The sequence below is a fragment of the Acomys minous genome (genome assembly GCF_964271855.1).
Source record: "Acomys minous genome assembly, chromosome: 19".
Lineage (NCBI taxonomy): Eukaryota > Metazoa > Chordata > Mammalia > Rodentia > Muridae > Acomys > Acomys minous.
In genome coordinates, this window is record NC_140499.1 from 56997261 (window position 1) to 57021943 (window position 24683).

The 24683-nt window shown below is 41.9% G+C and overlaps 1 protein-coding gene across 5 annotated transcripts in view; it reads right to left on the reverse strand.

The window, feature by feature from the left end:
* The window catches only part of ARFIP1 (ARF interacting protein 1), an 83395-nt gene extending 59592 nt beyond the window's left edge, over nt 1–23803 (reverse strand). For 3 of the 5 annotated variants that reach the window (XM_084768928.1, XM_084768929.1, XM_084768925.1), the window contains exons 1-2: nt 23398–23532; nt 2897–3126 (exon numbers count right to left, since the gene is read on the reverse strand). In XM_084768928.1, the coding sequence (XP_084625054.1) occupies nt 2897–2941 (45 nt within the window). In that variant the 5' untranslated portion in view covers nt 2942–3126; nt 23398–23532. Of the gene's footprint in view, nt 1–2896; nt 3127–22926; nt 23354–23397 lie in introns of those variants that run through there. The other 2 variants (XM_084768927.1, XM_084768926.1) reach the window with 2 other exon arrangements.
* Between the last annotated feature and the right edge of the window lie 880 nt (nt 23804–24683).

Genomic DNA, 24683 nt, shown 5'->3' on the forward strand with positions numbered 1-24683 from the left:
AAAAAAAGAAACTGTCTCAAAGTCCTTAAAAAACAAACAAAAACAAAACAAAACAAAAAAACAATGCTTTCTCCATAATAAAGTAAGGTTATTAAACAATCCCGTCCATTCAGAAACTCTGGTGTCTTCAGCCATATTACTGCATATTTATGCATAACTGAGATAAGGGTTTCACTTAGCCCTGTTTAAGTTTGTTTGCTTTGTTTTGTTGACACAGGGTTTCTCTGTGTAGCCCTGGCTGTCCTGGACCTCACCCTGCAAAGCAGGCTAGCCTCGAACTCACAGAGATCCTCCTGCCTATGCCTCCCCAGTGCTGGGATTAAAGGCGTGCACCACCATGCCTGGCTTTTGCCTTGGCTGTCCTGGACTCACTTTGTAGACCAGGCTGGCCTCGAACTCACAGCGATCTGCCTGCCTCTGCATCCCAACTGCTGGGATTAAAGACGTGCACCACGACACTCACCTGAAAATGCTTTTTCATGTCTGCATTATGACCATTGATGGTATATTTTTGCAATACAACTTTTTCCACAGGATTATAGTCATAAAATGCAATAAAGTCAAGGCCCTTCTTCCTTCCAGACTGCCTATCAGTAATTATTTCAATAGTACCCATTTTTCCATAGTCTCCAAAGTAATCTATCTGTAAGGTGGTGCTCCTCAGGTCTTTCTCAATCCCACCATCCAACAGCTTCACAGTCACAAGGGACCCAGGGTTTCCACACTCCTCTCTTGATACGGAGGGTTTGACTCAACTACTCTCCCATCTGTCAAATGAGACTTTGCAGTCAGAGCAACATCAACCTTGGCCAAGGATGAGAACGGTACAAACTCAGATCCTAGTATCTTTTGCTTGCAGAAGCCTCATAACCACCATCTGTGCATTTTCCTACTGCTCCTAGTAGCATCTTAGACGTTTTTCTATGCTTTCAAAGGGTGAGCCACCAGTAAAGGGTTTATACAACAGTTCCTTTCCGTTTCCTCTCCAAAGCATACTCAGTTGCTTCAGCGTGACCTGCAGCAGCTGAGCGAGGTGAGAAAGGCTTCCACGGACAGGCCAGGGCTTGCCGTGATGCTGCAGTGGGAACTCCCGCGGTTGAAGACACTGAGCTGCTGGAGCACCTGCACACCGCGCACACGACCTGCTTACTCCCATTCACCACGCCCACCCTCTTGGTTTTTCAAGACAGGGTTTCTCTGTGTAGCCCTGGTTCTCCTGTAGACCGGGCTGGCCTCAATACAGAGATCCTCCTGCCTCTGCCTCCCAAGTTCTGAGATTGAAGATGTGGGCTACCATGCCCAGCCCCCATTTCGCCATTTTTTAATGGTAAAGGAATTTTTTTTCTGGAAGTCCAAGCTCCAGCCACAGCACCAACTTGGTGTCACTCTGATGACTGTACCCACCTAAAGGGGACTGACTTGTAGCTCTACAACCCAGCAGCAAAAGAAGTTTGTCATCTTGCAAAATGTTTCACCAAAACAAAAAACAAACAAAAATCCAACAACAAACAAAAGCCCACTATCTTCTACCATTATAAAAACAGCCACAGCAGTTTAAATGTCATTTACAAATGCCCTGTTTCATCCGGAGTCTGAGAATCCCAAATAATGCCCCCAAGTGAGCATCCAAATGTGGAAATAGCTAAATAATGGCTGTGCCTGTAACATGCTCAAAGAGAGAGGAAGAAATCCCTACTCCATCCTTGAAGCAGCAATGGGGGCATAACTGGTTTGTCAAGTCAGACTTCAGCCAAGGGTTATGGATTTCTCATTTGTTCATTTATTTGTTTGGCTGGCCAGCTGCAGTTTCCTCTCAATATTGGGAAACCCTCCATATTTTAAGCCTTCAGGAAAAGACAGCTTAGGAAGCCTCTTTTTCCAAGCAGCTGAGTGGGAGCTGGCTTCAGACCCAACAGCAGATGAACGGAAGGCCTTCCAGTATCCTTATGAATGGTTTTGTGGGAACTCTGAATGCCCTACCACCTCCCCAGATGCCAGAATGCTATGAAGCTGGTTTCCTAACTTAAAGGCTCCTTACTCTAATCCCAACAGCAGCCACTGCTAAAGTGACCTCTACTGTAGGCCAGCAGTGACTATTACATGAATTAGTTCTCCTAATACAGCTACCTGTAAGATAAATACACTGTTTTCAACTTCACAGTGAGGACACTAAGGCCTATGAAGGCTAAGGAATTAAACTGAATAATGCACTCCACCTGCAAATGAAGCCCTAGGAGTGAAAGAACCAACAGTGAGTGCTGCTTCCTGTATGTCAACACATACAACTATCCTCTGGCCTCTGGACCATTATTTCTGTTTTTAGGAAATCTGCTGAGGTCAGCTAGCCATAGCTGAGGCTCAACCCTAGCATTCTGATTTGAATCTTTAACCACACAATACACCATTTCTTCAAGGATGGCTGAAATTAGATGATGGATATCTAATCAAATACAGTGACAACGTCAAGGTTGAGAAACTCGGGATGCAGCCTGCAGTGTAAGCTCTTCAGACTAGCAGGCCTCAGCATCTACTCACGTTTTCTATCAAGGCCCATTGCAGCTGCAATACAAGGGACAAACCCCAAGCCAGCAGCTAACCAAGCAGCTCTCCCATAAACTTTCCAGGCACAACAAAAATAGCCAGAAAACAACTTAGCTTGCTCCCTGCTCACTTCTCCAACTGCTTCTCAGACCCTAACTCTCTTCACACTAGCCAATTTGGCAACCCAACGCCCACTAAGTTCATCTTCACCCTAAGGATACAGAGTGACACTGTATCTAATTTGCGAAGACCAAGGGCTAAAAGGGAATGTTTTTCTGCCTTATTTATATTTTCTGAATCCTGAAAATAAGCCTTGATGCTAAAAAGGCTTTCCGTTTGACAACTGGGCACTTACGAGTAAAGTGGCACTGGAACAAGAAGTATCATTAATGATGTTCATCCAAAGGCCAGAAAGTTATCTTTTTTGTTTTTGTTTTTCGAGACAGGGTTTCTCTGTGTAGCCTTGGCTGTCCTGGACTCGCTTTATAGACCAGTCTGGCCTCAAACTCACAGCGATCCGCCTGCCTCTGCCTCCCGAGTGCTGGGATTACAGGCGTGCGCCACCAAGCCCAGCTTGAAAGTTATCTTAATAAGGCAAAAGAAACACATATTAGAAACAAGTTTATGCCCAGGATAACTTAATTTCTAAACATAGTTAGGAAAACCCAGAATCTTTATAGAAATTATCTACAACCTTGCCAACAATATAAGGCGTCTGTCATTGTTTAACAGCAGTTATTTAACATTTGAATTAACAGGTTAACTTCAACCCAGTTTAATTGTTCAACCTGGTCTACCACTGAGCAAACAACATCAAAGGTATATTAAGTTTAAAGTTTACCCAGATGTTTTCTAAATCTACAATATTTTTATAAAATTCTCTGAAAACGCAATAGAAAATACTCAAAAATACTTCAATGTTTAGGTCACTGCTTATGTTCAACAGGTATTTTTTTCTGCTTTCTAGTAGTTATATTTCCTGTTCGTTTTATAGGGTTAAGTTCTCAATCTCAGTCAACTCTGTATAAAAAGAAGCTGCAAACATTCCAGCCCAATTGTTGTATTCCGGCTTCCGACAAGAAGGGCCGCAGCGCCCAGTGGACTAATTATACGTCTCAAGACAGACCATATTTTGTTCCAATACCAAAAGCACAAATGCCTTTTGTGTCAGATGAAATTATTCAGATTTTTGTTTGCCCAAAGACAAAGAAATTCTAATAAGTTCATAATTTAAATACTCTCTGAGATTTCCTCCACCATTAATACAAATACAACTTATTAAAATGATGAATATATGTATCGCAAACTATCAATTAAGTAAGGCTCCAAATGAGCATGCGAAATGAAAATGAAGGCGAACCAGCTCAAGTACGGGGACACACTGACCTCAGGTCAAGCTCTGCCGCTTTCCATACTTCACAGACGTCACCTCACTCCTGTAACCTTTATGCCCTTCAGTGTAGGGAAATTTCCAGGGCTGGTGAGGCGGCTCAGCAGATAAAAGCACTTGCCACCAGGCCTGAGCTTGATCCCCAGGACCCACATTGTAGAAAGAGAACCATTAGTTGTCCTCTGACTCTACACATGTGCTGTGACAGGAGCATGCATACACATGCTTGTGTACACACACACACATACACACACGCATGCATGCACACAGGCACATGCACACACACAAATTAAAGTATAATAAAAATGGTATTGTTAAATATCCCAACATGGCATATAGGTATTGAATCAAGGGTAAGGGCTGGGAATGGAAGTCGGTGGTAGGACATCTGCCTTACATGGACCCTTGGAGCCCTGAGTTCAATCGCCAGCATCAAAGACAAGCAAACAGATAACAGCGGTAGAGAATCAGGTATGAAATACTATATACATGAACACCACATTATGACAGTACAATCACCCTCGGCTCAACCTTCCGAGCACCAACACGATGCTTCACACTGACGTCATGTGACAGGTTCTAGTCAAAACACAGGCTACCTGTACAAGGTCTATGTGAAAATCAACAAATTCTGTGATTAGATGCCGAATCAACCCTTAAAATGTATCATTATGTATCTATAAATATACCAAAAAAAAATTAAACTGAAATCCAGAAACCTTTCAGAGACTCAGAAACATGTGAATTCAAAACAATTCCCAAACAGTTCATAAGAGATATCTGACTTGAGTTACCAGAGTAAATTCTTCATTACTGTCCTGCAGACACTCTATACTTTTCTACAACAGACCATAATCAAGACAGCATTAAATTACAGATATAAATGTTAATAGCCTTTTCCCCTCCTCGCCCTTAAGTCATTTTGATAATTCTGTGGCTTCAATAAACTGAGGGCTCTCAACCCTATTATAAAGGAAAAAAGAAAACAGATATACTAAATCCGGGCAATTATTGGATCTGAGTAAGTATTCGGGAATTCTGTCTTTTTTTTTCCTGTAGCAGATGAGTTTGACGCCATTGCTGTCACCCAGAGCGTCACTCATCTTCAGCTACTCAGTGCCCCAGCGCTGTCTCAAACCCTCTTCTAAGGACTCATCTGCCGCCTGTCACTGCCCTGTGACACTACTCTGCAGCAGTCTTAGCTGCCAGCTCCCTCTTCAAACATATTCCTTCCCTTCTTTCCTTAGTCACGCCCACTTACAGCCCAGAACCACCTCCCTGCTCCTCAAACACACCAACCTTATTTTCAGCTTTTGCTGCTTCCCTGCCTTGAAGGTCTTACTCTAGGATTTCGGCATGAGGTTTTTTAAAAATATTTTTTATTATGTTTCTTTTTAAACATATACATTTACATTATTACACATGAGTAAAATAAAATACATACAGCAGGAAGAACCAGGAGACAATCTGAATTTGGCAAACTTGAAGTAAACATCTTTCCTATCTTGTTGGGTCTAAATTTCTGAATGGAGATTAGTATCTATCATATCTCATCTCTATTAACTTAAAATATCTATCTTGATCTAAAAACATCCTAACCCCTAACCTACTAAGTTTAATTGAAAGACCAAACTATCTAGTCCTCAAACCCATCAGAGGCTTGAGAATGAAAAACTTAAATACCTGAGTGAACTGGAAGTACAGGTTAGCATCGGCATGACTCTTACTCAAGTTTCTACTCAAACTTTGTTTCCTCGGAAGGCTACCTCTGACCAACTTTTGTAAGTGAGCGCTCTTTGTCACTTCTTAGCCTTTTATCATGTCTGTCTCTCTTTCCAATCTCTATAAAATAAACACCGACTCCTCAACTTGACACTCAAAATCCTTCCCCAATTATTTTCTTTCCACTAATTATGTTTCTTTAAATTTACTAAGTCAAGCAGGTTGTGATGGCCTACACCTGTAATCCCAGCACTCAGGTAGGCAGAGGCAGGTGGTTCTCTGAGTCCAAGACCACCTGGTCTACAGAGTCAGGACACTCAAGACTACACAGAGAAACCCTGTCTTGAATAATCAAAAGCAAATAAATGAATGAATAAATTTGTTAAATCAAACTCACTCTGCACATTCATATTTCCCACTTTCCTCTCACTGTCTGTGGAAAGGACATCACTCACATATTCAATTCTCTGCACATTCCCAGAGGGTAGTGCCACTGTCACTAACATTGCTGATGATATTCCTCTAAACTGCCACAACCTTTATTCTGTGGCACTCTATATGCACTATTACCTTGTAATTTCTTTCAAAATGTCATCAATTAATCAACATTCACCTTGAATTCAGGGTCTAAATTCAATTTACTGTTTAGACCTCAGAACTACACAAAAGAAGAATACAAATATGTATACATTTTCCTTGAGTATTAGAAGGTGTTTTACAGAGTTGCTAAATTAAGAGGATGGCAGAAAAGAACTCAGGCTATAATTCCAGAATAAAACACTTGTTTCCTTTGTTGTTATTTTTAAAATAAATCATGTTTGTTTTCCAGGTTTCTTGTTTCTACCTTTATTTTCTTAAATTTATTCATCTTTTTTCATTTTCAACTGATGGTTCTTAATAACTGTTAACCTTTCCAAGATGCAGTAAATGTGTAAATTTGGGAGGAAAACCTAAGGAGCTTGTATACATAAACGTAGTACAACGCCTGACATCAGAGTCTTTCAGAGAATGGTGCAACTGGATTACTGCTGCGTCTGGCTTATTCCACAAAGCATAAGGAGCTCCATTTTTACCCACACTATTATAAAAGATGGGATTTCATTCTAAACGGTGAACTTTAAAATTACAAAAGAGTCCCAAATCGTAATTTAATTATAAACTCCTATAATGCTTTTTTGGAGGTTGTTGTTGTTTTGTTTTGTTTTGTTTTTGGTTTCTCTGTGCAGCCTTGGCTGTTCTGTACTGGCTTTGTAGACCAGGCTGGCCTCAACCTCACAGAGATCCATCTGCCTCTGCCTCCCTGAGTGCTGAGATTAAAAGTGTGCACTACTGCACCCACCTCCTAGAATGCTTTAAAGCTAGAGTGTCGATTTAGTTTATATTGACACAGTTAAGACTTTTTAAAATTATTATTATTGCATTCTCTCTGGATGCTATCAATTTGGGTATGACTAACACAAAAGAATACTTACCAAGGAGTTAATGATACTCCACTCTAACAGTCATTTCCCTCAGAACACTACCATCCAAACTTTTCTACTGTTTACTGAGCAGATAATTTCTACCTCAGCCTATCTCTCAGCGCTATCCTCACAAAGGAAACTCACAGCAGCAAGAAGCAAACAGAATAATCCTGGCATGGACTGGCGTGAGCCCATCCCCGGCTGGGCTGCAAACCTTTCCTGTAGCTCACACACATCTACCTTCCTCTGATTATCTCTCAATGCTATAAATTCAGATGTAATCATAGAAAATCAAACCATGGGCAGGAATGGATACATGGTACATATAATTCTCTGCTCTCTCAGGACTACACTCACCTGCAACACTGCTTTGTCAGATGAAACAGAGAAGTTATCTTAAGCTACAAAGAACCTTTACACAATGAGACTTGGTGCAACACACCTACAATATCAGCAACTCAGGAGGCTGAAGCAAGGTGATCTCAAGTTCAGGGACAGCCTGGTCTATAGGGAGAGTCCAGGGCAGCAAGAGCCACAGAGAAACCCTGCCCTGAAAAACAAAAGTGAAAACCCTATATTACAGCAGCTCACACAGAGGTCTGGGAATACAGCGGGGTGGCACAGCAGTTGCCTAACCTACATTAGGCTCTGGATTTAACCCCACTACTGAAAAAAGGGGGAGGGGGGGAAGAGTATTTGTCCACAAATTCAGGGTATTCTGGCTTAACTGAAGAAATAGTGTTTGTGCATGGGAGATTGGTGCAGAAACATTGAATCTGGAGTCAGTGGGCCCCAGGTTGTATTCTTGCCTTACGAAATCCTGGAAGCCTTTCATCTATGCAAAAGTTAAGTTTACTCAACCAGAACAATAGGAAAAATGTAAGTGCTTTACTTATCTAACTGAATTACTCTAAAGATCTATGTGGGACAAGAGAGAGCACTGCTCGGGCTTCATATTAGTGTGTGCCAAAACAAGCTGCGCTCACTTGAACTCAATTAAAAAAGAAAGAAAACTCACTGTTCAATCTCTCCCTCCCATTTAATCTCACTGTTCAATCTCTCTCCCCCATTTAATGAGCTATAGCAGCCGAGCCTCTCTTTTCTCTCCTTCCTTCTTTCTAATGAATCTTTCTCCCTAGAGCTACAGTAGTGGACCTTATGCTGTTTTATAAGAATCAATGATCGAACCTACCAAAAGGAAAAACACAAACCAGGAATCAGACCACGTGTTTGTCGCCGCAGGTGCGTAGCACTCAGTAGTTTTGAACGCTCTCTCCTGGATTCAGGTGCACTCCTGGTGAGCGAGCACTCTTGGTAGTAGGCAGACCAAAGTGAGCCACCGATGACAATGAATACTACCTAGCATTTTGATAGAAATTTTGCACCAGTCATATTACATTATATATATTAAATAAGACCCTGAACAGCTTTCATTTTTATTATGATGTGATAAATAAGCTTTACCTTCCTGAGTTTGAGACTGGGCAAGTATTAGAATGGACACCTTAATCTAGCTATGTGATGTTCTTATTTATGAGTTCATTACAATAAAGCCTTTTTTTTTTAAGCTATCCTATAAAGCTTTAGGTCTCCAACATCAAGTGTAAGTTGCTCCTGGTTGAAAAGAAGCCTCTCTCATTTTATCTTGTCACTAGTACAGATTACTGAATGGTATACCTTCAGACAACTCATTCAATCTCCACAGTCTGAGGCCTTAAGATAGGCTGACCTCACAAAGCATCACAAGCAGCACCCCAGTCACCTCAGCCTTACACTGGACTTCTTCTGTGGCTGGCTCAGCTGTAGGAGAGCTGTAGCACCACTGCTGCATTCAGACATACCTAAAAGTGAACTGTGTTAGGCACGTATTAACATTCAGTTGAAAGAGTGACACCATCCACTGACAGTCTATAAAGAGCTCACAGCATAGTTAACTTATTTGTGATCAGGATTTGTCTTATAAAACTATATGCAGCTATATGAATTTCTTGATTACACAGGTAAGTGCTTCTAAATAATCAGAAAAGGCACTTACATAGAATGAAAAAAATTTTATAAAACCGTATTTATGTATGAAACACTTTACAAGACTGTCAACTTGAACTGACAGGGGAAAAAATTGATCAGAGATGTCTAAAGCCAAAATGTTAGTGACCTGTGGTCTCCCAGAGCAAAGCTGCAAACTAGAACTCATACTTCCTGCCCAGATAGTGGAGAAGTAACCTTCAGTCCTGGCAGCTGACTGAGGGCTTGGGGTCTAAGAGAGACAAAGGCTTAATGAGCTGCTCCTGCATCTAATTTACCCAGCAATGCATGGAGACTGTCACGACGGAAAGAGCTCAGTTAAGCACAGAGGGAAAGGTTCCAAAAGTCCTCTCGAGCTAATCAAGGAGGCAAAGACAGAATGGCAAGACGTCATGCTAGGCAGTCAATGCAAAAAAAGTGGGTTTCTACTCTCAAAATACACCAGAAAAAAAATTTATTGTTAATAAACAGATTTTAATACCACATTATGAAAATAATACACCTTTAATCCCAGCACTCAGGAGGCAGAGGCAGGCATACTGTGAGATGGAGACCAGCCTGGTCTACAAATCGAGTCCAGGATAGCCAGAACTACAAGAGAAACCCTGTCTCGAAAAACAAAGAAAACAAACTAAACTAAAAACAGAAAAAGCCAAGAAGAAAATAATACAAAATGACTGAGTGCAATTTAGCCTAAGAGCACAGGATTGGCTCAATTGAGAAAAAAATGATTAATGTATAATGTCCTCATGAATTGAACAGGTAAACATATAGTCTTTTCCATATACACTGAGATGGAGTATAGCTGATAAAATGAAACACCCATTAAAAATTAAATAATCAAAGAAATAGAAATATAACTGACAGTCTCTTAACGTAAGATGTGTGCTCTATATCTTATCTAGTGTCTACCTTATTAAATAAAGAAATAACAGGCATTTCCACTAAGATTGGGATAAGACAAAATTTTCCACCATCTCCACTATTATTTAACCTTGTACTAAAAGTATTGACCAATCCAACCAGCTATGAGAAATCAGAGCAATAGTAACGAACTTCATCTATATTTACAAACAATAGGCAGTATTTGCCTGAGGGGGGAAAAAAAGAATCAATGATAAAACTAATTGAAAATGAAAAGAAGTCACTGAAGTAGCAAGATACAAAATATTCAAATATCAATAGCTTGCATATACAACAATAATCAGTGGACCAAATGACAGAAAAATATCCCACTTGTAATAACAAGACTAAATAGTAATAAAATAAGCAATGTACAAATGCACACTGAAGCATTCTTTGCAACCGTAAAACACTGTGTGTACATACAAAAGTGACTATACTACATCTAAACCAGGCAAGTCCAACCTTTGACATCGTGAAATGTTACCATTCACAAGGTTCCTGTTCAAGAGCCTTGTAGCTAAGGTTTGTTTTGTTTGTTTGTTTAAGTTTCATGACTTCCTGACTTTAAAGTGTTGTGCCCTGCCACATTTATAGCTATCTTTGGCCCATAGATTGGACATGTCTGAAACTATGTAACTGCTCACTGAAAAAAACCAAAGTCTAAAAAGCTATGCTCTGCTACCTTGGTCTAAGAATGAAGGTGAATACAGGAAACCACCCAGGAAGCACAGCTGGAAACAAGGAGATAGTTTATCTACTGGGTTGTGAGAAAATGGTGGAATGGAATAGAAAGGGGAAAGAACTGGAACTGGGGAGTTGGCAGGAGGAAGAGGTACTGACGCTTCTCTAGCTACAGTGTTAAGCTGACTGACTCTTAGAGCTGTAATCATGTTCACATAGCCTTGAAAAACAATTTTATTGAAAACTGTAACTAACCAGAGTGGAGTAGAAACTGAAAAACAGAAACACTAACAAATCTGTGTTGTGAATAGTTAACTAAGAAAGCAGGGAGGAAAAGGAAATGAAACAGACACAGCTGGGCACCTAACAGGCATCTGTGACCCCACACGTGGGAGGGGCAGGCAGGAGGAGCAGCGCTTTAAGGCCAGACTCGGCTGTGTACAGGGTCTGTGGCCACCTAAGGGCTAAATGAGAATCTGTTTTAAAAAAAAAAAAAAGGTAAGAAAGAAAACATAGTTATTGGGAACTACATTTCAAACAGTCATAGGGAAGTTATAAGAAAAGAAAATGCTAAAAAGGAACCCTATGGTGTTGGTCTGCAATCAGACATGTAGTCTGCATACGTGCGCACTGGATTTCTAACTGTCCTCTGAGGGGTCTAGAAAGAGTGACAGAGTAACCCTGCAGTGAGACTAAGCATGCCTGCACCAGATCTGGGTCTCTAAATAGCATTCTCCAGTAACAAATATAAATGTTCTGGGACAAACATGAAAACCAGATGAGAATGAAATATTATCTGGTATCTGAAAATAAGGAGAAGTTCAAAAAACAAAAGGGAGCATAGCCAAGGAAAACAGGGGCCAACCTGAAGGGGCCACTAATTGCCAAAGCTGGCATAAGCTGAGTAATAGCAACAAAATGACAGTGCTGGATTTAAGGAAGCAAACTAAAGCTAACAAGAGGAAGCCCTTAACAACATAAGCAAACTTACTTAAAGACATTCACAGCGGAAAATATAGAAAGAAAAACAGCTGATGAGACGGCATACTGAGTTACAAGGTGAGGGGTGGGGGGCGACAAATAGGATTGCGGAGGCCTCTTGGCCAGCTTCAGTTCAGTAAGAAAGCCCCATCTCAAAGGAATGGTGAGGCAGCAGAGCACCTGACATCCTGCCACGGTTTTTCTGAAAGCTCACAGCAAGCTGGCACACATCTGTGCTCAGACACCACTCACAGTCACACAACTGTGAGGCCGAGGCATGAGGATTTCAAGTTTGAGGCCATTTGGGCTAATCCTGAGTTCCTGTGGATACACAAGTAAGACCTTTGTCTGCAAAAGGGAACAGAGGTTGGGGGTGGTGAATAGGAAACAGGGCCATCAGATCAGATAATTACCACAGACCATAAGATAAACACTACAGACCAAACTCACTTGAAAGAAGCTAAAACTAGAGGGCAAATTTTTGAGAAAAAAATGTGTCTTTATAGTTTTCAAGATTTTCCCACAACATACTTACCAACTAAAAAAGTAAAAACAGTTAACTAACTTTACAGTGGAAATCTAGGCATAAAGAGGCCAAGGAACTACGGCAAATGGGATAGGCTGTTCTCAGGGTATTCACGCTAAAAACGGTGTAAGCCTGAACTAATCATGAAAACAAAATAACACAAATTGAGACACAGCCTGTGGTGGTCTGAATATAAACGGCTCCCATAGGCTCATATTTGAATGCCTAGTTATCAGGAAATGGCACTGTTTGAGAAGGATTGTCGGAGGAAGTGTGACACTGAGTTTGACGTTTCAAAAGCCCATGCCAGGCCGTGCGTGCGTGTGTGTGTGTGTGTGTGTGTGTGTGTGTGTGTATGTGTGTGTGTATGTGTGTATGTGTGTGTGTATGTGTGTGTGCGTGTGTGTGTGTATGAATATATACCATAAAATATGTGTATGTGCCTTAGTCATGGTATCTCTTCACAGCAATAGAATAGTAACTAAAGAACAGTCTAAAAACTATCTGATTATACTTGTCAAAAAGCATAATGTTCATGAAAGACAAGGAAATTTATAGAGTAGGAAAGATGATCGGAGGCAGGTGTAGTGGTACACACCTTTAATCCCAGCATTTGAGAGACAGAGGCAGGGGAATCTAACTCTCTGAGTTCCAGGTCAGTCAGAGCTACAGAATGAGAGCCTGCTTCAAAAAAATGAAAGAAAGGAGAAGGGGAAGAGAAGGAAGAAGAAGAGACTACCACACAGTAACTAAATTCTGTTCAGGTTCCTAGGCAGGATCCTGAAACTGAAAAGTGACAGTTGAAAACTTAGGCTAATTTCAACAAGGTCTGTAGTTAATTAGTAATATTATACTAATGTTAATTATTTACCCTTGATAATTTTTTTACTTCCTTACTTACTCTTGATAATTACATACATAACTACAGTTATGTAAGACATTAGCAACAAGGGGAGAGGGTAAGCAATATAAGGAAACAATTTATTTTGCAACTATTCTATAGCCTAAAAATGGAACAAAGGCTTTTAATAATAGTAAGTAGAAGTAGAGAAATTACCTATAGGTAGAAGGAAGACATTTTTTCCACTAAGATGGGAAGGAAAGGAGAAGAAGCCTACAGATGGGAAATGAAAAGACAGCACGGGGCACTCTCTTTGTCTTCTTTCCTGTGAAAAGGGAGTGACTGTTTCTAGTATCAAACAATAGTGTCAATTAGGAAAATATGCCATAACCAAATGAATAATCAAGGCAGATGGGGAAACAACAAAATTTCTGAGAATGGCAGGGATACTAAATCAACGCTATTTTAAATATCCTATTCTATCATATGCTTTGTTTTCTAACGTTATGTTTGTCCATGATTCAGATGACAAATACACACTGGAGTGAGAGTTAAAAAGTCAGCCATTTGTGGGGCTGGAGAGATGGCTCAGCAGTTAGAGGACCTGGGCATGGTTCCTACACTCAGACCTAGTGGCTCACAGCACCTGTAGTCCAGCTACAGAGGAATCAGCACCTCTGCCTCTGTACACGTACACACACACACACACACACACACACACACACACACACACGAGCGCGCGTGTGCGCGCGCGCCCAAAAGTTAATGAGCAGGGCATAGTGGCAAACACCTTTACTCCCAGGACTCAGGAGGCAGAATTAGGCAGATCTCTAAGTTCAGGGTGAGCCAGGTCTTCACAGCAAGTTCCAGGACAACCAGGGCTACACAGAGAACCCTTATCTTAGAAAAAAAAATTTAGTAACTTGTAATTTGTGCTGTGTGGAGTGTGTGTGCGTGTGTGTGTAGCATGATGGTACACACCTGCAATGCAAGCACGCAGGACAATCATCCATTCAAGCCTCAAGCCTCACCAGCCTAGGCTAGTAGTAAGACATTTTCTGTTAGTGACACAGCTCAAGAGGTAGAGCCTGTAATTTGAATTAGCAAGACCATTATGTAAATGACTACCTGCTCCCAGAAAAAAAAATACACTTTTTCTGGTCTTTATACAAATTTAGGTAATGGGGGGGGGGGGTGTTGTTTTTGTTTGGTTTGGTTTTTTGAGGCAAGGTTGCTCTGTGTAGCCTTGACTATCTGGGACTTGATCTGTAAACCAGGCTGTCCTCCAACTCAGAGATCCACCTGCCTCCAGAGTGCTGGGATTAAAGCTGTGTGCCATCACCACCTGGCTAAATTCAGCTATTTTTAACACTGTCTTTAAAACAGAATGACAAATTACTACTATAAAATTACCACTAATGTTCAGGCCCTCACAGGCAAGTTATATTATAGACTAAAATGTCTTAAAGTTATTTCTCATGCTTATCCTCCATAATCAGCCAGAGGTACTCATTAGCTAATTAATATAACAACAAAGCCCTACAAAATAAATTACTAATTAGCATTTATAAAAATGAATACATATAGTACTGCTTTTAGATTATAAGTCAATTACAATGGTTTGAGATTCTTTAGTTTTTGCTTTAAAAGTTATTTGATTTCCATACCTGAAAAAGTAATGTATTCAGAGGGAAGCCAAATAAAAAATTTAATGTGAGAGAAAATTTAATTCCGGGAAGTCTGTGCCCTACAACTCTTAAAAACAATCATGGATTTTTTTTAGAATGCAGGGGAAACAGAGCAATAGGTACTAAATTTGCCAGATTCCCCAAAAATAAGAAACAAAAGACTCTGGATAACAATGAAAAAAGTAAAACCCCAGGAGTCATAGTCTCTATAACCCAAAACTAAGGACTCCAGAGTTTAGTATTAAAGACCTACAATGCATGAGCTATTGAGCAGACGCTTTAATTAGTCTTTCAAACTAACATGCCAAATACCACGGAGCTCTGAAACAGCTTTCCTAAGCTGAAGGCAGACAGACAGAGCAAGGCAGCCATAGACGGGACATACATGGGATATTGTACTGAATATGAATCTAGATTCTTCTTTTAGTGAAGTAAGTATATTATGGAATCTAAAGCAAAACCCACTTGAATAATACACAAGTCTTCTAAGAAACTTACAGATTTTTAAAATAATAATGTGATACTTCAACTGGGCATGTAATCCTAGCCCTGGAGAGGTAGAGCCTCCCAGTGAGTTCAAGGCCAGCCTGAGCCATATGAGATATTAACTCAAAAAACTTTTTAAAAAAATTAAAAATACAAGTCTTCAAAGAAATGTCGGGGACTGGAGAGATGGCTCAGAGGTTAAGAGCACTGACTGTTCTTCCAGAGGTCCTGAGTTCAATTCCCAGCAACCACATGGTGGCTCATAACCACCTATAATGTGATTTGATGCCCTCTTCTGTCCTTCAGGTGTATATGCAGGCAGAACACTGTATACATAATAAATAAATCTTTAAAAAAGAAAAAAGAAATGTCTTAAGAGTTAAGTCTCTGTAGAAATACTTTAATAAAAACAGTCTGAGAAGCTCTATAAGTGGAATCCAGGAATTATGGGGTTAGAAAGTAAGAAGGCTTGGGCTTGCTTTGATCTAACTTTGCTTGATTTCTTTGCAATGTTTTATGTTTGACATCCCAGGGACTGGTAACCATGATAGTGATTAATGGCTCTATTTCTTTGAGAATTTTTTTTCATTCAGATAAGTGTGAATCGATCAGTAACGCTTGTTTTAATGTCACAATTCAGTATTAATCATCATGATGAACTGACTACAGTTTAAGAAATGGGGCAGCTCCATTAACTAACTCTATATATTTAGAGTTGTTTAGAGTTGAAAGTAATAGCCAAAACATAGAAGCTTCCCTGTCAAAGCAACTTAAAGTAATTGTCTATGACAGTTTTCCTTTCCTACAAAAATCCTTTCCTTTCAGGCCAATGAAAATTATACTGAATTGAAAGTGGCTTTCTATACAACATATTCAAAGTATATTCCTTTTCATAAACAGAATAACCAAACAAAAAGGAAATTTACTCCTGTCTTTAAATCAACAACTATCCAGCAACTGCTTTGATAGCTGTTTATCTTGATAGATACCTACAAGTCCTTTTACATACTACAGAGCTCAGACTGCTTATTAAAATAAATGTGTCAGTCTAGAAATTCAGAAATAAAAGTTTTTTCAATCACATGTCATAGAGAGAAACAACCGACAGTTAACATAGTCAACGGTAGCCATCCCCACCATTGGAACCAATCTCAAAACAGGTCATAAAATCAACTATTTGGAAAAGCCTTTTCTTTTCTCCACTGTGTTAACAGAGAAACTAATGCAACATGAAGTGATAGGATTCTCAAAAACACCGTCCTCTCTGAAAAGGAAACTAGCTGTAAATAAATGCTAAACTATTCAGGTTAGTGTGGCCCTTCACAGATGGCTAGCTGGGTGCCAGCATGTTAGCAGTGAAGCCAACCAAGAACCAACAAGACTACAGTATTTGCTATTCGCTGGAGTTGATCTTATTCCAGGATCCAACAACTTGGTACTTGCTATTATAGATATGAACTGCTTGTCTCTCTTAATAATCAATAGTTGGAAAGTTACTAAGCTTCCCAATTCCATGTCAAATAACCCCCCCACCACAAAATCCATAGGCAAAAATTCACTAGAAAAAGCACAGCTTAATACAGACAAAATCAGATCATCACATGTAAAATGTTTATACACATTCTTGTTCATACACAAGTTGGCATGTTTTCTTGCTCTATCTCTAAAAGCAATGACGCACAATATCCCCGGCAATGAGAACACACACAGCCCAGACAGTTTCTAGTACCATTTTCCAATAAAAAGAATGGTGGCTCCTGGGACAATGGACAGTTCTAGGACCACGGAAGGTAATATGCTAGATGAGCCAGGAGCATTTTATAGAACAAAATTAAAACCAAATGAACAACCACAGAAAGTCCTTAAAAAAAAAAAAAAAAGAAAAGAAATCCTCATAATGACAAGGGTATTTCAAGAAATCAATTTAAAAGGCTAGAACAACTATAGTAATAAAAAGCAGTACTGAATTATAACCCGAGGTGCAATACATATATTCATTTGTCAAAACAGACAGAGTCTGGAGAGACTGGTCATGTGTTAAGAGAGTGTGTAGTGCTCTCACACAGGACTGGAGATTGGTGCCCATGTCGGATAGCTTACCACCTGTAACTCCAGCTCTAGGGAGGCTGAAGTCCATGGGCACCTGTGCTACACTCATGTGCACATACCAATACGTAGACACACACATACATATAATTTAAAATATAAATAAATTGGATAGAAATGACTGAAATATTCAGTAAACAAAGAAGAGAAATATCCCCCTTAGAGTTTATTTCCAGAAAGTTTATACGAACACCCCTGCCCTTTAGGAAGTAGAGCATAATTCTCCGCTACCATTGTACCACACGAAGAGTTCTTCTATAAGAGGCACTAGTCAAAGGGAGGGGCTTAAAAAGAGTGACTGCACAGTGCACACCCTGACAAAGCAAGACTGGCTGTCACAAAGGTTAGCATCACTATAGCTCTTCAGTTACTGTGAAGAGTCACTTCCTCTCTGTGGTTCTCCTCTCCAGCTAATCATGAGAAAACACAAGGTCAATCCCCACAGATGGATGCACAAGATACCTTTAAACAGTAATCTGTAAAACTATCAATGCATCAAAAGCAAGGGCCAGGCTGTGGTGGCGCGCACCTTTAATCCCAGCGCTTGGGAGGCAGACACAGGCAGATCTCTATGAGTTCAAGGCCAGCCTGGTCTACAGAGTGAGTTCCAGGACAGTCAAAACTACACAGAGAAATGCTGTCTTGGGGAGAAAAAAAAAAAAAAGCAAGGAAATCTGAAAACCTGTCAACGCCGAGAACACCTGGTAGCTAGATGGAATCCTGGAAGAGAAAAAGGGCACAAGGAAAAACTGATGCAATGTAAACAAATACGTCACACCAATGAAATATGTTAATAGGGGAATGGACTATTCAGGGACTTTATATCATCTTTTTACTAATTCTGTAAATCTAGCCAAGAGCTCAGTATAAGTAATCTAAAAAATTACACTATTTTATAAACTATTTGTGTTTTATTTATGTGTATTTGAGAAACTAGCAATTTAGTTTACAATTTAAGCATTACTATTTTAACTACTATGTATAACAACTCAAATTCAAAATCTTTAAAACACACCCACAAGCACACACAAACACACACACACACACACACACACGCACACATGCGCACACACGCGCACTGAATGAATGAATGAATGAATGAATGAATCAGGAGCCAGACAGATGACTCGCTGGTTTAGAACACTTGCTGTTCTTGAAGAAGACCCAGCACATAATACAGACAACACATACACACACACATACATAAAAATATAAAGATAAAAATGATTTTTAAAAATGAAGAACCGGCCGGGCGTGGTGGTACACACCTTTAATCCCAGCACTCGGGAGACAGAGGCAGGTGGATCATTGTGAGTTTGAGGCCAGCCTGGTCTACAAAGTGAGTCCAGGATAGCCAAGGCTACACAGAGAAACCCTGTCTCGAAAAACCAAAAAAAAAAAAAGAACCACCACCAATGGATGTTGGCTTGCTTAAGCAGTTTCACAGAACACGATGCAAGCTGAGGCTAAAGAATTATCACTGTTAATGAGTTTTCTTTTTACTTTAAAAGTGATGCAAAGTCACAAAAGGGCTGGGGTGTGTGTGTGTGTGTGTGTGTGTGTGTGTGTGTGTGTGTGAGAGAGAGAGAGAGAGAGAGAGAGAGAGAGAGAGAGAGAGAGAGAGAGAGAATATGAATCAGTATGTTCATACCAAATCAATGTTCTCAGGATGGACAAAGGATTAAAGACAGGCCAAAGGCAGACAACATGAGGACCACAAACATGTTTCAGGCAAGCTGATAGTGTGCAAACTAACGCAAGGCATGGAGGTAGGGGATTATATTATAAAGAAAACTGAACACCTGTTGACACATTTGACATTATCAAGGAGAGGATGGAAGGGCCGTTACGCATTCAAGACTTCATGTGTGCAATGTCATCACTCACTGAAAAAGAAACAAAGGAAAGAGAAGCAATGTTCGGGAGGTAGGAGAGGAAGGAAGAGAGATGAGTCTAGTTTTGGATGTAACAAACTTGAGACGTCTGCAAGTCTCAAGGAAGGGCATCAACCAGATAGCAAGCAGCAAGCAAGCAAGATCTACAGCTCAAAGGAAACAGAAAACTCACATGCACTTCGGAAAGCGGACATCTTTATCCTAGAAAAAAGTGCCTGCAGCCTAGTAATGCCTAAATATTCAAGGAAATCATTAGAATTAGACTTTGACCATCTGGATTTAGCTAAAATGCCAAGAGAAAACACAGCTATATTTTGTCATCTAAAACAGAGCTGCTAAGCACCACAGGGAAACAGAAAATGTTCACATCTTGGTCCAGTAATATACTAACTATGTAACAGAACAGAGCACTTCAAAGTCTTAGCCAAGCTGGAAAATACTGTTAGAAATGTCCTAAATCTGTGCTGCCTAAAAGGCAGACAACAGCACAAGTGACCACTGGGCACTGACACGTGGTTGGTGCAACTGAGCAACGTTTATTTACTTTCAAATAACTTACACAGCCACAAGGCTACAGGTTGTGGCATTCGAATGAAGATGCTTAGAGCTCCCTAGATTTAATTCATTTGATCCTCAACTACATCTTAAATTAACTGGGAGGAGCCCTGGGACGTAGGAAATTTTCATCCCATCTGCTTATTATACAGTTGGAAACTTCATTCCAAGGCTCTACAGTGTAAGGCTGGAGAGATGGCTCAGCAAGTAGACTTTTGCTTTATAGTCTTTTCTTATTACACGCCAAAGCAGCACGGCTACAAGGCTGGCGTCCAGCCAGCTGTCATCTTTCCACCCTCGCCGCGTTCCACAGCCGCTGGGGTAACTCAGTTTTCAATGCTCACCAGTGGGGTGTGTCCACCAAAGGCTGTATGAATGTAAGTACTCTGCTGAAGTTATTCCTCCCTCTAGGCCAAGTGGTCATTCTGAAATTCCTGGTTCCAAACTCACTATGCCAAGGTTAGTAGTAGGTATTACGGGTGGTAATACCTATAATCCAGCAAATATCTACCCATCTCCAGAGAAGCCCTATCAGCTACCAATCTACAGGCCTTCCCCAAATTCTCCTTTTTGTAGTATGGTTCAATATGCCGTTCAAGCAGGTGTTCATCCAATAAAGGCTAATAGAGGAAAAGATCATTTTCTTAATGCCTAATATCCCATCAAGTAAGTTACCTCCAACTCATCCCCAAAACTTTTATAATGGAAGGATCCTAGAAGCTATCAACAGTTACACAGCGAAGGTCAACTCCTGGCTCCACCAGGATTAGTCTAGGCAAGTTGTCTTAGCTCTGTCCGTCATTTGGTTTCAGCGTCTTCACCCGTAACAGTGGTTCTCGATACTCCTAACGCTGCGACCCTTTACTATAGTTCCTCGTGCTGTACTGACTGCCCCCCCCCACCCAGAAACTTATGTTCCTGTTGCTACTGTTATGAGTTGTAATGTAAATATCTGTGTTCCCGGTGGGCTTAGTCAACTCCTTTGAAAGGGTCATTCAACCTGCAAAACAGGTCAGGACCCCACGGGTTGAGAACCACGGATCTAAAAGATGGGGAGCTACATAGGAGGTTGATAGAAGGACAAGATGATCATAAAAAGTACTTGGCATCATGTGCACACCTGAAACTGTGGTGCTACACGGAACCTATCTTTTGAATTTGCCCTTATGTTACAAGCCCTAGCTTCACATTGACCGCTCCACCAAGGGAGGGAAAATCAGGCTACTGTTTGAAGAGAAGAAATTGGTTACTTTAGACAAATTATGATGAACTGTGCAGGTAACACTGTATGATATGAGCAAAACTTTGCAACTTCAACTTCCAAACCCTTCACAACCAAATCAGTAACTAAGTATGCACTTTAAGACTTATATTATGCTTGGAAAGATTCTCACTTTCAAGAAACAATAATTAACATACATAATATAAAAGGAAGAGAAAGGGGTGTCAAAAAATGCCAAAGCCATATGGGCTACATAACCTACTCTTCCCCTTCCTTAGAGAAACCCAAGGTGACGTCTCCAGTTAAAAACAAGGCAATGAAAGCAAAAGAAAACATCACTTCAGTGTTTTATTGTGAGCTGTGCCTAGTGGGTTGGGGATATTTAGTATGCATTAAATAATGATAAACACATCGGTTTAGAAATTCTCTGTATTGGCAAAGCAATGAGCACAGCCAGCTATCCTTAAGAAGAAACCTCAAAACCACAAATCAAGAACTAACACGGTTCCTTCTATAGGTCCAGGAAGGAATTTAGAAACACCGCAGCTTTGAAGCAGTGAGATTTCAGGACCAGGTGGTATCCCTGCACTCTACTCTGCTTAGCCCCCAAATAAACCATTTGCAATTTGGGAAAACAACATCAACCACGACTAAACCATTTCCATTAGCATCAACAAGACACCAGACCAGTGCTTTTTAATCTTGCTGGACATTTATTCATATCTTTTTAAGAATTTGATAAAAGAATGCATTTACCCAGGACACACCTCACAAACTTTTCACATAATTTCAGGGGTGGGAAGAGAAAACCGCTGAGGGGAAAAAAAAAATCACTGATGCCTAGATGAGGCCCCAACCCGAGTAAGACAAGGGTAATCCAAAGAAAGTAACATCTTATGAAAAAAAGAAACAAAATAGTTCAGGCAGAGCCTTTAATTCTGAAAATCATAATGGAAATATGCTGTTTTCCAAGGTGTTAGACTTTGTAATTAGGAGAATGTTGATCACAGTAGACAAGAAAAGCAAAAACAAAAATTAAAAGCAAATAAAAATAGAGCAAATAGCTGGGCATGGTGGCACACGCCTTTAATCCCAGCACTCAGGAGGCAGAGGCAGGTGGATCGCTGTGAGTTAGAGGCCAGCCTGGTTTACAAAGTGAGTCCAGGACAGCCAAGGCTACACAGAAAAACTCTGTCTCGAAAAACCAAAAATAAATTTAAAAAAATAAAATAAAAAGAGCAAATGGCCAGGGGTGCACCTACCTGGTACTCTGGGAGGCAGAGGCAGGTAGATCTCTGTGAGTTCAAGGCCAGCTGGCCTACAAAGCGAGTCCAGGACAGCCAAGGCTACACAAAAACTTTGTCTCAAAAAACAAAAAACAAACAAACAAAAAATAACAAATAGAAGAAAAGTATATTAGTCACAGTACTTGCTCTGAAAGAACAGCAAGGAAATATGGCCCAAGTTCTGCAGCCTCCAGAGACTCAACCAACGTCATCAATCTGGTGCACCTTTCTTTGTCAACGAAGTTAATTAAATGGCAAGTGTGAACACACCCTTACAGTTGTGAAAGCAACACGTTGATGAAAAGCCCTAAAATTCTTTCTTTCTTTGTGGTTTTTTTTTTCCTGATCAGATAAGAACCAAGTAAGTATACTTCAGGAAAAAATAAAGGGGGGACGAACAGAAATCCTGAAAGTGTGACTTAAAGGGTTTGCAGGAAGTGTAAAGTACAAACATTTAAGATCTGAAGGGCTTAAGAGGAAGATAGGAACAGAGCCAAGGAAGCAATAACAGAGGAGAAAGTCTAGAATCGAAACACGTAACACACACACACACACACACCCTCCCTTTCCTAGACACGTAAAAAGTAGTTAACTTGGCAATAAGGGACGCACCAGAAGGCAGAGCCACAATTTCCTTCTCCAAACTCCAGCATTCCTTGGACGCCCTCGCAAGCACTCGGGCTTGGGACGTTTCGGGCAGGGTGCCTCCCATGCACCCTCTCCGCGGGGACGCTCGCTCCCTCCCTTCCTCTCGCATCAGGAGAAAGTGAGGGGATGCAGGGAAAAGCGGAGAGAAGGCGGCCCACTCGGATGGACAAGATCCCGACAGTCCCGGACTCTGTCTGCCACTTCTTCCCACCCACCGCCTGCAGAGCCGAGCCGCTGCCACCCCAACGGGCGGGTGCTGCCCGCCTTCACTCCAGGACACACTCAGAGGGACAGGAGGGACCAAGGGGTGGACTGGGCTGCTCCCAGGGGTGGAAGTGCCCGGGAGTAAGTTTGATGAGAGTAGCCCGAGGCGACGCGTCCGCCGGGAGCACGCCACCTCCAACCCCATCCTTCCCGGCGCGGCTCCGCCCTCACCTGTGTGTCAGCGGGGAAGCCGGCAGTGCTCGGTCGCGGGCTCTCCCGGCCGCCGCACTCGGGAATCACGTCAGCCCGGAGCAGAAGTGAGCGGAAGCGCCACCCGGAGCTTTTCCTTCGTCCCTTCCCCCAAGCACCTCCGCTACTCGGGGGCGGGGAGCAGCTGCAGCTGTCACAGGCTCCGGGCAACCAACCGCCGAGGACACTGGCACCGGCGACCTCGCAACCCGGCCTCCGGCGTTTGCACCCTAGCCGCGGAGCCGGAAGTGAGGAGACCGGAAGTACGGGGTCTTGGGACCGGGACAACCTCTCTCTCCTGAAGCCAAGCGGGGGGCCCGCCACGTCTCTATGATGCGCGCGCGTCTCCCAGAGGGCTGGGTCCACTGGACTCCGCCCCCGGTCGAGGCCCTGTGGACTACATCCGGGAATCCAGAACGGCCGTTGCCGGGGTGACCGGGCTGCGTCTCGGAGGATGGCGGCTAGTTCGAGAGGAGCAGCCCTCTGGCCAGGCGTCCCCTTACCCTTTTCCCACACTCTAACCCGGTGCCTAGGCCACCACTACGCCACCACCGAGGAGCCCAAGCTTTATCAACCTCCGGAGAGAACGGAGAAAGTTATTCCAGCGGTGCGGGGCGGGATGGGGTGAAGATGAACAGCCAGCCGCGGACTGCACGGGAGCCTTATCCCCGCTTTCCTGGCTGTCTTTCCAGTCCCCACTCGAGCAGCGCAGTCGTGCCCCAGCCCCTGCCGAAAGACCCGCATCCGTGCGCGCGCGGTGCTAGCTCGCCTGCCCTGCTCGCTCTCTGCTAGTGGGCTCATAGTACTTTTCTTCGCGGCTCCTCTTTTGCCAGCACCCGAGCTCCGCTTTCCTGCTCACTCCCATCACCTCTTAAATGGACCGCCGCCGTCCTGTCCTCAGAGACCGCTCAACTATCCCTTCTCCCAGAGCTCTTCTTGGCGGTTTCTTACCAGACTTTGGGTACGTGTAAGAGTCCTCCCTTATCCCCAGCAGTGCTAAGCAGAAATGTCCCAGAGCACGTTGCCAAGGAGTTTCAATATCCCTGCAGTGTCTTCCCCACACTGGTTTTAATGACCCTACACATACATCTTGCGTAATGCACCACAGACATTTCGAACCTAAGTAACGGCGTTGTCTTAGATCGCTAGCACATCAACTCTCGCAAAAACACTGCTGACATGCCCAAGTATAAATCTTGTATAGAGGACCATTACATTCTGAAATGGGTCTACATATTCACTCAAACCATAACTATTCTGCAGTGTGT